Raw genomic sequence first — 14,555 nt, forward strand, 5'->3', positions numbered from 1 at the left:
AATCTTAATTTTCTCCTCTATGGGTTAAAACCTACATCTAAAATGCACAGCGAAAAAGGAACATTATGTTGTATAATGTGTATTTGACTCTAGTAGACCTTTAATGTTCTTTCTATTCCATAAGTATCAAATGATCGGAATGGATTCTAATAGTATTCAGGATGATGGTCTGTATTTTACTGATGTATGAACAGAGCAAACTAATTTCCATGATATAATTCCAACAAGTCTTTAAAGGAATTTACAGTAATTCCATAACACCAATAAATATCAAAATATTCTTCAAATGAAGGCATAGTATTTCTCTGAAAGGGATTATATACAAAAATAGTCTCGAAATGAATTCACAGTATTTCATTGACAGCCATTATTCCTATTAATCTCACTTATTACGGGTACTGAAATTCTAACGAATGATTATATTTAAACCATGCATTTATCTCAGTAGAACTGAATAAGTTAGAAGACCTGAGATACTGCTAAGAATGAATACTTCTACCTAAAATCTCTCTTATATACAAGCCTAAACAGAAGCAGATTCAGAAATACATGACATTTGCTTATTTATTCTAGAAAGATTTCAGCTAGTCGTATGACGTGATATTGACCTGTATTTAACAGTACTGCTCAACCTTGAAACCAATGAGTGAATTAATGTATGCACTATACAAGAAATGAATCATTCATCTTTAAAGTATGTACGTACGATGTATGGAGAAAATTAATATTTAAAATAAAATAAATATAAATAAATAACGCATTATGAAACCAAAGCATATATTATAGGTATGCATGTATATATCAGCCAACACCAGCACCAGTAACTCAGTCACTAATATAGATACCCCTTCACTTGACCCTCTACTTTATTATCTTTCCAAGTTGAGACCAATCATCCTATCTCATAAACGACTACTCACGAATCCAGAATTTGTTCTTTCTTCTTGCCTTTTTTTGGGCCACCTAAGCTTTTTCAGTTTTGGATGAAAAATGTAAATCACGTGTATGTTCAGTAAATAAATTTTTAATAATACATGTTACAGCATTCAAATTGAATTTGCATCGACTATTAGTGATATATTAATCTTATCAAATAATATTCAGGAGGCGAATTTAATTATTATGACACTCTAAATACTCGTTGTCCCCAAAACATCAACGCATATATTATTCCGCAGGTTCTCCATCGTATAGGAAAAACAAACTGCATTATTCATGAGTTTAAAAAGGTGTCTCAAACTCCTTCGTTGCGAGAGTGCGCAGAACTGTATTAATTAGTACTATACGGCGAATCTGCTTGCCGCATTTTGAAAACTTCCCTCTGGAATCTTCCATGATCACTTACTGGAAAGGTGACAACCAATCTCTAGGCACTGAAAAGATTTCTGTGGTCAGCGGACAAAAGGAATATGTGTTAGGCAGCTCGTATGTATACTCCAGGTCAACTTAAAGAAACATTATCATGGTCCATTGTATTGCAGTTGTATTGATATACATGTTTGTGTATCTATGCATCTGAGGATCGATCCATATGAACTCACCTATAGGCATGGGCGAAAACCATTATCCAACATTACACGGTGCATTTATTCAGGTACATAATGTAACAGTTTGGGAGAGCCCGATCGTATCTGTCCACGGAAGTCACGGTAGCTCAGCACGGAAAATCAGCTGCTGGTGTTACGTTCGATAAATAAATGTTGATCGATATCCAGCGAACAGTTCCTAATCGATATTGGGCTTTGGCAGCATGCATCCAGGACATTTCTGGTGATGCAGTGCATGTAGTCGAGCTTGTACAAGCGCATGGCTGTGTCACTAAACGTCTCGAATACGTCTTGGAACACAACATATCATGATTATCACTGAGATTTCTATAATTGAACTCAGACCAAACACTAACAATTTGTCCGTATGGCTCATCTCAGATTCATAGTGGAAGCCCCAACGTATTGACTAGGAATTGTAAAGCTATCATGACCATTTGCCGTAAGACTCAGATTGGCTTTTGGCAATTGAACACTCAATTTAGTTTAGGCCGGGGCGGATTCGGCCTGGGGCTGGTTGTCGCCCCCAAAACAATGTCGGCTGACCCCACCACTGTTGCTCGTTTATTGGGCGTGATCAGAACGTTCAAACAGTACTCAGAGATCTCAGAAGGATATCACATTGTTGTATACCATCTACTACTTTTCGTTATGACATTTTGAATGGTTTAGACAAAGCGTCCGTATTATGCATTTCAGAGCCCATGTGGGATACGACAGGCTCAGGTATTGATGACTATAGATGTATCCCTGTTATATTTTCAGACAAAATACTTGAAGTACTGAATTTCCTTGACGCACACTCTGGAAAACATGTAAATGCAATTGATCGTACGCGTTAAAATAAAACATAACATGCAACACCGTGGTAGTGGCATTTAATCAATATCAAATTACAGAGCTACGATTGGCCACCAAAAAACAACCGGAAAGGAACACTGGGATTAGCTAGGTAGCAGTTGCATCTAGGCAGCAAAATAAACTAGCGCTAACCAAGCTACATGTATTTCCTCACAGTAAGGCGCGAGAAGCTCCGCCTGGAATGAAAATAAACTGTCGGCGGCAGCGGTCACATATATGGCCAAACACTGGCGGAATATCCCCCCTTCTGGCTGCACCACCCAATCTCTGGAAATGCCGTAGTTGCAAAGTAGCTCCCTTGGGAGAAAAGATGCCATGGACTGAGAATAGCAGCAAGAGAAAACAAGGTTTGCCGTTATGTTCAGGGCCTGAGACGAGTCGTAATATATAACCCGGGAAGATGCGTTCTCTGCTGTCAAATTATGATTTGACTGATATTAAGCAGAATAAACAAATAAAATATTTCAGATCAAGTTTCATTCGCCATGAATTACATACATATGAAACAGCAATAATCAATTTAAATTCCAGTGTACGCTATAGTACTCATTGGGTCGCATACTCGAGTGATCCATCCGTGGTCATTTAATTTGATTCATATGGGCTATCACCATCGTGAGAATTTATCAATTATATGGGGCCTAGATCAAAAAAGTATGTGGATATCAATGCTACCCACTCAGACCACGACGGATCCACCTTTATGTGGACTAGAAGCCATTGCAGCGCTATTTGTGATCATGATTTCGGCGAATCATATGGCTGATTTACATAAATATACAACTGGACGACAATTAGTCGCCGGCAATTAAACATGCTGTTATTGATAAATATGGCCGTGGGCATCTATGGACTATCAAGACGTCACGTGGCACGTGGTCGCTGCTGTGGATATATAGAAACTTCCATCAATAGCACTATACATAGTACGTACGCTGTATCAATGATATACCACGAAATGTATACATTTCCTTTTCATGAAAAATTTATCCAACGAGATGTACATCATTGATAAAACGTACATACTGTACATCTGTTTTATTTATATCATATTTGCCTTTTCAAAGGAGTTAAGATTTACTACAGGCAGCTGTATATCGATCGAGTGAATGAACTCCTCACATTCCCGAGTGTATCCTCTACAAAATGTGATTCTATGCCTTTTGTGGTTATTCACAATCACCTTTGCATATTGATAAGTTGATTGTTTCCTTGTTTTAATTGCTATTTTTCTTCACATTGATTAAATCAATATAATACTTATGATTTAAACATGAAAGATGGTTTCAGTGATAAAAGTAGAGCGACACAAACACATGGTTAGTTACGCCTTGCACATGAAAGCTTAGCCATTTACGTACCGGCGCATGGAATTTAATATGGAATAGAAATTTAGCGAAATGACGAACCAACAAGAGGTAATTATAATATTTTAATAGATTTACAGTCATTATTCTGCTTTAGTAACAGTACCACCGACCATAAACTCTCTTTCTGGTCGCTTTGACTTAAAACTCTTTCTATATATATGTACCTCTCTCTCTCTCTCTCTCTCTCTCTCTCTCTCACACACATCCTTTGGTCTGTTTTACTTAACTTATAACAACACTCATAAGTCCAGAAACATTGTGGGATGACACAGACGAAAATTCTCTACGCTCGTCATTGCATAGATTTTCACCCGTATCTTGCTACGATCGTCCAGAGAGACAGAGGGGGGGGGGGGCGGTCTTTGGAAATTTTCATGTTTAATTAATAATCATGGATGTTTTGAACATTATAATAGGTTAAAGAAACAACAACAGAACATTAAATATATCACAGTATTCGTACCACATAACCGAGAAATTTAAATTATAATGTCGACGCTATTTGCAACTTTATATCATTCATTATATTGTTACAATCCAGGGGTCTTTACTTAACAGAGAGGTTGTCAAACCCTGGCGCGATTCTCGCTAGAAGTCATACGTTTACCCAACTGTCCAAATACTTCCATACCACTTCAGTCGTAAATCAACAAGCCCGACGTGTCTATTCTATACCTAAACTTTACTCTAATTAATGCAAGACCACATATAAAACAACCTGCCAAATATCTATCAACCGCACATTTGCATGGTTTCTCTTCACCAGGTTTTCGTACCGCCAGCCTTTCAAGCCGTAGAAACTATACGAGTATCCCTTAACACTGGGAACTATTTTAACTCCGCCACCTTAGGCCAGTCAATGTATGCTTCCAGGCACATTTCGAGAATTTCACTGCACTACATTTGCCACCATGGCGACATAAACGGTATCTGCCGAGTTCTTATTGATTCCATAGTGTAATTTACCAGTTCATACCGTAAATACTACCATTGCAGTCACACCACTAACGTACACCACTAGATTTTAGTAGGAACTTTTTTGTTCCCGTGGACACTCATTCGGTTTGGACCTGAATCCACTACTAGTGAACCATGGCATCATATAAACTCAATGACACTTCAGTCCGTGGCGTTTGCTCCTAGTAATTGGTTAATTATTTCGGGCTAAGGATATTTCCATTGCGCCGAATTCCAATAATCACACGAGTAATCACACAAATCTAAGAATTCATTAAAACGGGGTGCTACGACAAAATGCGCATACTCCGACTGTATTACAATATCAACACTGTTAATAAATCCCAAGGAAAGTGCACAAATACTGCTACGACAAACCATATTCTTGTAGGTTATTTGGTGTAAGTTCACTTTCAAGGTTTTCATCCAAAGCAAATTATTCTTCTCACTCCACATTTCTGCGTAGTTTTTCTGGTATGCATGAAAGGGGAGGAAGGAGTACAGAGAGCACAAAGGATTGTGATGAAAACGAGTACCATATTAAATTCATTTAGGAAACGGGGGATATTTATACCTTTTATCGTTATTTGCATACGTCACTAATGATTAAAGTGTGGAAATTGATTACTGATCTTGAATCAACTACAGACGCTCAAGAGAATGTCTATATATGCGTATTATTGCGCCATTGGCGGATCACAATTTGATATACCATTAGTATTGGTATATCAAATTGCTTTATACCAGCACTTTAAATACCATTATATATATATATATATATATATATATATATATATATATATATATATATATATATATATATATATATATATATATATGTGTGTGTGTGTGTGTGTGTGTGTGTGTGTGTGTGGTATATATATATATATATATATATATATATATATATATATATATATATATATATATATATATAACCTCTTCCATGTCATGTTTCCGCAAAGTCGAAACCAATCCTTCCATCTCATAAAGGCCTCCTCACGAATCGAGAGTTTGCCCGTTTTCCTTCCTCTTTTCCAGACCACCTAAGTTGTTCAGTTCCGGAGGAAAAACATATATCAAGTTGTACGTGCAGTATATAAATAATTGCGAATATATGTTACATCATTGAAATCAAAGTTGCATCAACTGTGAGTGACAAAGAAAACATTACGAGGAATTGTAATGCAATCATGACCATTCGCTGTTGGGTTGCTCACGAGTTTATCCCGGCTAGAATTGAGAACGCACATAGAGTCAATGAACTTCAGATGGCCCGGCCGAAACGTCATGCATGTTTCCATAAAGTTTGTAATAACTTACTGGTATATTCGATATCGTTGCTACTCCTTGTTTGATCGAGTGAACATCATACCTGCACATGCTAGGAAGCATAATGGGAATTATTTTTCCAGGACAAATTCGCAACTGTTTTGTATGCGCCATTGAAACGACAGCGATCTTAAACGTTTGAACGTCTACATCTATCGGTGAGGGCACACTGAAGTTCCTTCACATACCCAGCAAAGACTCACTGCAGAGCCACCAATAAAAACTATCTTTTTACGAGACATAGTCATGTCTGAGGGCGAGGAGAATAGATGTTGAATCCATTTTGCTGCAACCACTGAATACCACAGCTGAATACTTGTCAGAGTTTTACGAAGATTTTTTTTTTCTTCACCAGCTTTTACGTGAAGATTTGCTTCGTAAACTCTAAGTCAGTCCGTTTTTCAAATCAGACACAGAGAGAGAGAGAGAGAGAGAGAGAGAGAGAGAGAGAGAGAGAGAGAGAGAAGAAAGGAAGTTCAATCCTCTTGAAAGAGGTGTCACTCGATGATGTTATAAATACAGCTACATGTTGGGGAAGCTTGGCATGAGAGAGTACACGGGTCGAACTGCAAAGACAAAGCCTGTCTGAGCTTCTGGCCACCAAAACTTTATTGAAATGCTCAACATATAAACTTACATTTCAATATCATACTACAACAAGCTCAATTTACGGATATAAGAAATACAGATAAAACTACGATATTCTTTCACTTGCCAACATCATACTTGTATAATAACTGCCGTTTAGAATGTAATACAGATAATTAAATGTCGAATAAATTCACAATAGCAAAATAATCTAAAATTGAATATTTCAGACTAATATCATAATTGAAATATATTTTACTGAATTTATTCTAAAAAGTCAACATATTAAACTCTATTATTTAAAGAGTAATTTATTTCTAAATTAACCATTACTGAGTATGAAGTTGGAAGCGAACGTTTCTTTTACTATAATCAATAATATAATTATATGTAAATATAAGTTCTTCAAACAATTAAACTTTCCGATACATTATATTAAAGAATAAAAAAGAAATATTAAAATAATCTAATGTTTAAACATACCGATGTTAGGTTAACATCTTAGCACTAAAAATTCTTATAACTCTAAAAAGTCTTATACTATGAAAAACTGTACATAGATCATAATCTTACCTGCAAAGACAAAGCCTGTTTGTGCTTCTGGCCAGCAAAACTGGTGTCGGCCCGTGGCTGGGGCTTTTAAACCAGTTTCTTAAAATAACGCCAAATATGGCGCGCTCCTAGCTCTTTGCCATAGCCAGAATCTCAAGTGAGGCTTCGTAGTCTCTTACAGATTATTGTCTAGGTCTATGTACATTATTACGTAGGTACTTCTGCAAGATCAGCACATTTGCCCTCTATAGGAATCTTTGGAATCTGTCTAGTTCACTATTTATGTAACCTAATGAATGTACTCTTTTTGTGCTGAGTCTGAGATATGTGTATAAGACGGTTCGTACTTGATCATAATAGCGTAATCATTGTTGAATAGTAGTATATAATTGTAATACCGAAATAAGTGAATCCAATGTCAATATAGTTTAATAAAAAGTTACTTTCAATATAATTTATCAACTTACTTTGAATACAATTAAGAGAAAATTTCAATCTTGTTACTTGTACTAAAAAATTCTGTCCTAATAAGAGTACAATATTGGTGGCTCATTCATTTCATCGCATCTGACAACAGTGTAGCAAAACCAACATTCAACCATATGCATTTTAATTTGATGGGGTCTCTCTATTAATGGAACTCATAGTAGAGTGCACTTATTCAAATTCTGGGTAGTTTAAACACAGTATCTCTCCCTGCATCGTCATACATTTCAAAACAGTCTAACTCTGGTCTTTTATGATCAAAAACTGTGGCTTTTTGCCTACTTTTCCGCAGTAAATATCACTACTGTCAGGCACGTTTTGCATGCTAAATACCTCTGAACGTCGTCGACAAAGAAACGTTTGCCCATGTCCTTGTTGTGACGTTTCATATTCGAAAAAGATCTTTTATGCACACATAATTATACCGTGCGTTTTGGACCACCCAACAACAAGAACTCAATGATTTAATGGCGATCGTGTGTATTTTTGTATAGTCATATCGGCTGAAGGATTGTGTTCCAAGCATACATGTTAACGGCGAAATAAGGGTTGAGCCATTCGAATTTTTAAAATACGGTCTCAGAAACCAGTAAACAAAACTCAAATGGTAGTAATTGTTTGATTGATTATTTTCTGAAAAACGTTTTTATATACACAATACATGCTTTGATCATTCACAACATCGTCGTATTTTTCCTTAATGATACTGTTGGCTTTTTCTGTGACAATTGCATTGGAAAGTCTATACCACCGATCAGGATAATACCGGGCAACACATCCATATGGCTGATAAGTGCCTTGACATATATCATATTTAAGGCATGGTCGAGCAACACGTAACGCGAGCAAGTGAGATTTACCTATTCATAACGACATGAGACCTGTTGCATATGCCATAACACCTGATGCAGATGCTACACAAGCAACAATCTACAAAGCCGTGAACACAAACAAACTGAGAAACTGACTGAACACTTTTAGTCAATGTGGACAAAGGGAGTATACCTCTAGTGTTATGGGATGCATCCATCATAAACGTATACAAGCTGAAAAGCAATGGTCAATCGTGCGACGTCCATTTGTACATCTCCTTTCTGTCAATAGCCGCAACATTCCTTCTTAATCTCTTTGTGCATGACATCCCCAACTACATTTATTATGACGTTCTCTGCCATGCTTTTTGATAACTTCCGTGACAGTGACACAGGGATCGACATCAGATACCGGACTAATGGCAAGCCCTTCAATCTGAATAGACTACGAACGGAGACGAAATTGCAACACGTTTGGAGACCATTTGTCCCCTAATGCCAAATCCTACTATGACATGCAACAGGGAATGGGCCTTTTATCTTCTGCGTGTAACAATTGTTGTCTTATAATCACTGTAAAATACAGAAGTGATTCACCCATCTGCACCAGGAAAGCTATACGTATACCTAACCATCAAAATGAAAGTTTACCTACATCAGCTGTATACTGTCAAGCGCAGTCCACATCGATAACAAAAACCAACACCAGAATTTCCCACATCAAATGTGGCTTTGGCAAATGTGTGGACGCGCTAAGGCATCCGTCTGTAAACGATACTGAACATCTCCAGGGCCTTACTGTTGCTAGACCTGCTCTACGCATGCAAGACCTGGACAATGAACAGATGCCATGGCAAGAAGGGGACCCATGTTCAAACAAGATGCTTCAGGAATTCGATGAGGATAAGATGACAATAGTCGGTCCCAAACACTGATATTTTCATACGAGTTAGCATCCGAAGCGCAGATGAGACAGACAGGTCACGTCACTGAGATGTCATACGAGGGGCTACCAGACACGATCTAGGTGAGCTAAAGAAGGAAAAGCGATATCCGGTAGGTTAGAGTAAATTCTTGATAGACTCCATCAGGTTATCTTTGAAACCATGCGTACTATGAGAAGTGAAGATTTCCAGAGGTATTGCAGAAGAGATAGAATCATAAATCTCAGAACTGCAGCTTGTCCTCTCTTGATCAAGCAAGACCATGAAGCATCTCCTGTCAAGTCTGCCACAGCAAGTTTAGAGCACAAATTTTCCTAATCAGTCATACACTTGCTCACGGAAAACAAACCAGTCAGCGATGTTATGGTCATCAACAAACTCAACGGTCGAACAACGTTGAAATAGAGCTGTGGCAGCTTTCGGTTTATTTCAGAAAGAAATACAAATAACAAATATACGCACAATATGTTTTGGAGATCAATCGTAGAGATGACATACCCCAGTAAATTTGGATATTAATATTCCAACGCAATATAGCCTAGCATGGTAGTATCAAGCAAATTAGCTTCGTATGAAATTTAGGGTATTGACCTAGATAAAAACACGAAGCTTCCCCAATACGTACATTTGCGAAACAGCTACAAAGATTGTTTTATGGCCAAACAAACAGAACATGTTGTAAACGAACATGGAATCAAATTGATAGCATAGGTATTTTCATATAATTCTTTAGAATTTTTTTAACCTACTGTACTGTGATAGGATATGAAAGGAGAGACATGCAAGTCTCCCTTCCTGCAATAGTATATCAGTTTAACCTTGGAGCGTGAAAGTCATGGGACGCCTAAATCACGGGTGTCAGAGCTTTTGGTGAGCCAAAACCTCTTTCGCCCCTTTATCGTCGCCCAGAATGTAATTTACCCTTAGTACTCCACTGGTACGAAATACAAGGCTTTTGCAAGAATGTTGCTATGTGCGAACAGGTAGCGTTCAAAAGAAGTCAGAACTACTCAACAGAGGAGCTGATCAAACAGAAAACACAAGCGCTTGAGATAACTCATACTTCAAAGACCAAGTATTGTAGTCTAATAACTAAGTGATGGCTAAGTCCGATCTCAGATTATAAATACGAATCTGCTCTACAAGCGTGAATAGTCCCGTGACGATTAGGTATTGTACTACCGATGTAGATACTAAAAGAGAAGAGCATTTGCTCAAAAGACTCTTCTAAGGGTCAGATGGTAAAATGCTAAATTGACACATCCGCATACAAACTAGTTACACATAATGTGGGCACAATCGTATCTAGTTTTCACATTTTGAAAAGTAATTGAACACATAAAAAGGAGTAACATTTTTATTCATCTGCTCAGCTAGATCTCAGCTCCTAGATTTAAGGAATTTTTGTGATTTTTAAAGACGGTGAACATATGTTGCTGAAAACAGACACGCCCATGCAGATATGGCCACCGTGTTTATAAAGAAAATCCTGCGTTTAATCCAAAACTCCAACGATTTAAGAATATTTTGAACTGGCGACAATTAGGTTAGAACTGTATTTTCGTAGGACTGCTTAAACATGTAACGTGTAACCTTTATCGTCAATACTTAGATCTCGCTGTCTGTGATTCTGTACCTGGCAGTACAAATGCCATGCCCGGGAAGTTTTTTAGCAGATCATTATGTAGACTTATCGATTGCAGTTTGTTGTTTTTATTTTATCAGCCTTTGTGAACATGAATTACGGATTTTCTAAAGCATTTTCTAAATTATTTATCTTGCTATCGTACAACGGGTTCTTTGTTCATAATTACCGTATGAGACCAGTTCCTCGTGCTTCTTTCTTAGGGCGCTCCTTGCATTTATACGATAATTTCGCCTCTATGTCTCAAATTTTCCTTTCCCCATTGTCTCATACGACTCTCACTGATGTACCCAACGCAAGACCAGCTCTTTCCTTGAGTCTTTCCGACTTCTTTAGGGTTGTTGTATCGTTGCATTGCAACTTTCACACAAATGCCTTGTCTTTGTTACCCACATTTTAAATCCTTCATAGTAGCAGGTCTTCAGCTTACTTCTGATTGTGGATACATATCGGAGTGTAGAAGAAGCTTTTATTCTATGTATGATTCTTGTCACCGTAAATTTTTATTTTAATTATAATGAGACATATGATTAAAATACACAAGCCTTTCTTGAGATTCATTTTAAAACATTTTATAATCAAATACTTTATTGTAGTATTTATATAAAATTTATACATTTGGTTTAGACTTTGCAAACAGTGCTAAAAAATTACCGGGGAGGCTGCTGCGATGAATCCTAATTATTGTTTCTCTTAACAAGAGAAAATCTCGTAAGGGCATAACTACGTTTGTAACAGATTTATCTCAATTGCCAAGTTTGCTCACTATAATTTATTGTGTACAGCAAAAATGAAAATATTATTTTGTATTCGCTTCCAAAATTTTCTTTATAGTCCGACATGTGTAAGAAATCTTTTAGCTTGAAAAATAATAACACACCAAAATGTGCATATTTTAGTAACTTTTAGACTACCTTACATTTTTGGGCGTAGTGAAATTTTATCTGCATTAATTTGTGTGTAAATTGTATACGGGCTTCTCCTAACTGAAAAGAGAAAAAATAAAAGATTTACAGTCGTATACAATTTCGCTGTTGTATAGAACTTCATAAATGTACACTAATCATATGGTACATAAAACATATTGAAATCGTTCATTTTTTTGTATTATTACTGATGATTGTTATGTGCGGACACTTGAATAATTCCGCGTTAGTTATATTCAATGTAAATAGTGTTTCCAAATTGATTTAACAATATTATACCGAATCCTCCATTTTAACCACTTTATATAAAATCTTAATTTCTTTACCTTATTTACCTTTTAGATTCCGGAAATGTTGCAATTCCGTAAGTATTCTCTAACCATAGAACGTTTATATTACCCTTTGCGTTCTAAAGTTATGAATTTGACAACCACGATACCACGGCGGTCGCGTGATACGAGGTATTTTAAAACAGATATATAAGCTATTTCAATCTTTCAAAATATCAATTTTGGGTGTTGAAATATAACTTTGTAAACGATATTTCGATTGGTTAGAAGTTGATGCAAACGAGATGACACTCTTGTGATGATGACCATCATCAGGGTATAAATGGAATTTGGCATGCTCATTTCATTCCATTCTCTTCACATCAGACAACCTTTGTATGCCTTTTACATCACTGACATTTAGAGTCTATTTCTCCTTCCACCTTCTTATTATAACAATAAAATAAAAATGCTGCAGGTACCGATGATAAGATTATTGTTCAATATCTTTGTTCCAATTTTAGCGAATGCTTGATATATTTACTCTGTTTGGTGACCTAGTACCATTTGTCTAATTTTAAATTTTGGGCCAATAAACTTGACAGATGTGTATTTTCAAATGTAGTTTATATAATATACATGTTTACTGTTTATATAATATATATGTTTACTGTCTAACCTAGCGTATATATTTGGATTCCTTAAGTGCAAGTTGTCAAATAACCACATAAGTTTATTAATACATTGAACCTACTTTGATAGCTCGTCAGAATATACAGGAGTCAATAAATGGTGTTGTCGTTTCACTCAACTAATTTGGGTAAATACATTGTAGATATAGAAGAGACAGGTCGATTCTATATTGCTCTTTAAATCCTAACTATTGTGACGAGAACATAATAATCAAACTGAAAATCACGAGGCTATGCTGTTTTGGAGTTTTGGGTTGTTTTTTGTTTGTTTTTTTCAAAATCAATACAATTTCTGGACCAATCCAGCTGAGGTATGCAAATACGGCGTCTTCATCAATTCTTCATAGCCCTATGTATCAACCAAGAAAATTGCATTGAGACCACTTATAATATATACATGAATTGCCTTATGACAATTAGCAAAAGTTGTTGACATAAAATATACTTTTGAATTACGTGCTATTTTATCTCATCTTTTTCAAACTAATCTCCACATAATACAATTTGCAATCTTACTAAAAGAGACATACACGTAGGTATGATTGAATAAAAGCACTGTGGACCTTTGGCTACTTTGTTCCGTGTTTTAAAAAGTGTATACCATTAATGCGAAAATAAAAATAGAAATGACCTTCTTTTAAAGGAGTTTAGAAAGGCCTTGTATCTATTTGCTTTAAAATAGATGATAAAATTACCAATATTAATGAACCAAAGCTAATTCAAAAAGTAACAAAGACAATTACTGTCCATAAGGAAATCAGCATCTATAATAATTGAACACATCAGTAATTTATTTGCTCATATATCACAGTGGATAGGGTTCCTTGGTTTGAGTCGAGGTAAAATGACATCAGATATATGCCAAGGTTACTAATTGATACTAATTAAGACTGCAATGCACAATAAAATCAGTCGTACATTTAATCGTTGAGAATACTCACACTAATTTACAGCTTGAATACAGATTGCTTCCTAAGCATTTAGCCTTTCGTTTTGATCTAATTGCTCCTATGTTGGGTTCAATTAAATCTTCTAAAGGAATTGCTTGGTTGACATCCAAGCTACCCTGCACTAAAACTGACCGCAACACACGACATTCACCGTAAGAAAGAATGACTCAAATCCTGTCAAAGGAGTCTGTCAAGCGCAAAACAATTTCCAGAGAGTGTTTCTCCCCTGGATTAACAGATCAGAAATGCAAGTAGGAAGTTTTTTTATATTTATGATTAGGTCAAAATATAAAGATTTAAATACATATGCAAAATTGTGAAATATGTATTTGAACAATTGTAATTAAAGAAATCTAAATATCTTAACTGTATGCTGAAGTATCGCTTCCTTACATAAATCACACTATTGATCTCTATACGAAAAAAGTCATAAATAATAACAAATTGGAATTTAGTTGCAAAATAACTTACTACGAATTTTAAATTTAAAAGAATTTAAGTGCATCAATGTACAAAAGGTTAACATAATTCTCATTAAAATATGTGAAAATTCATTTAAGAGATACTGGAATAAGTACAGTGTATTGGCGGTTTACGACTGTATTGTCTTACACGAGGTAACAG

The 14,555-nt window shown here is 36.0% G+C and overlaps 1 protein-coding gene across 1 annotated transcript in view; it reads left to right on the forward strand.

The window, feature by feature from the left end:
* The first annotated feature begins 12,368 nt into the window (after window positions 1-12,368).
* Window positions 12,369-14,555, forward strand: part of LOC149796063 (uncharacterized) — a 41,163-nt gene continuing 38,976 nt past the window's right edge. Inside the window, exon 1 of the mRNA XM_089964171.1 lies at window positions 12,369-12,384. Coding sequence (XP_089820297.1) covers window positions 12,372-12,384 — 13 coding nt within the window. The 5' untranslated portion in view covers window positions 12,369-12,371. The remainder of the gene's footprint in view (window positions 12,385-14,555) is intronic.

Source organism: Sinohyriopsis cumingii, chromosome 7 (assembly GCF_028554795.1).
Source record: "Sinohyriopsis cumingii isolate HCF-2022 chromosome 7, ASM2855479v2, whole genome shotgun sequence".
Classification (NCBI taxonomy): domain Eukaryota; kingdom Metazoa; phylum Mollusca; class Bivalvia; order Unionida; family Unionidae; genus Sinohyriopsis; species Sinohyriopsis cumingii.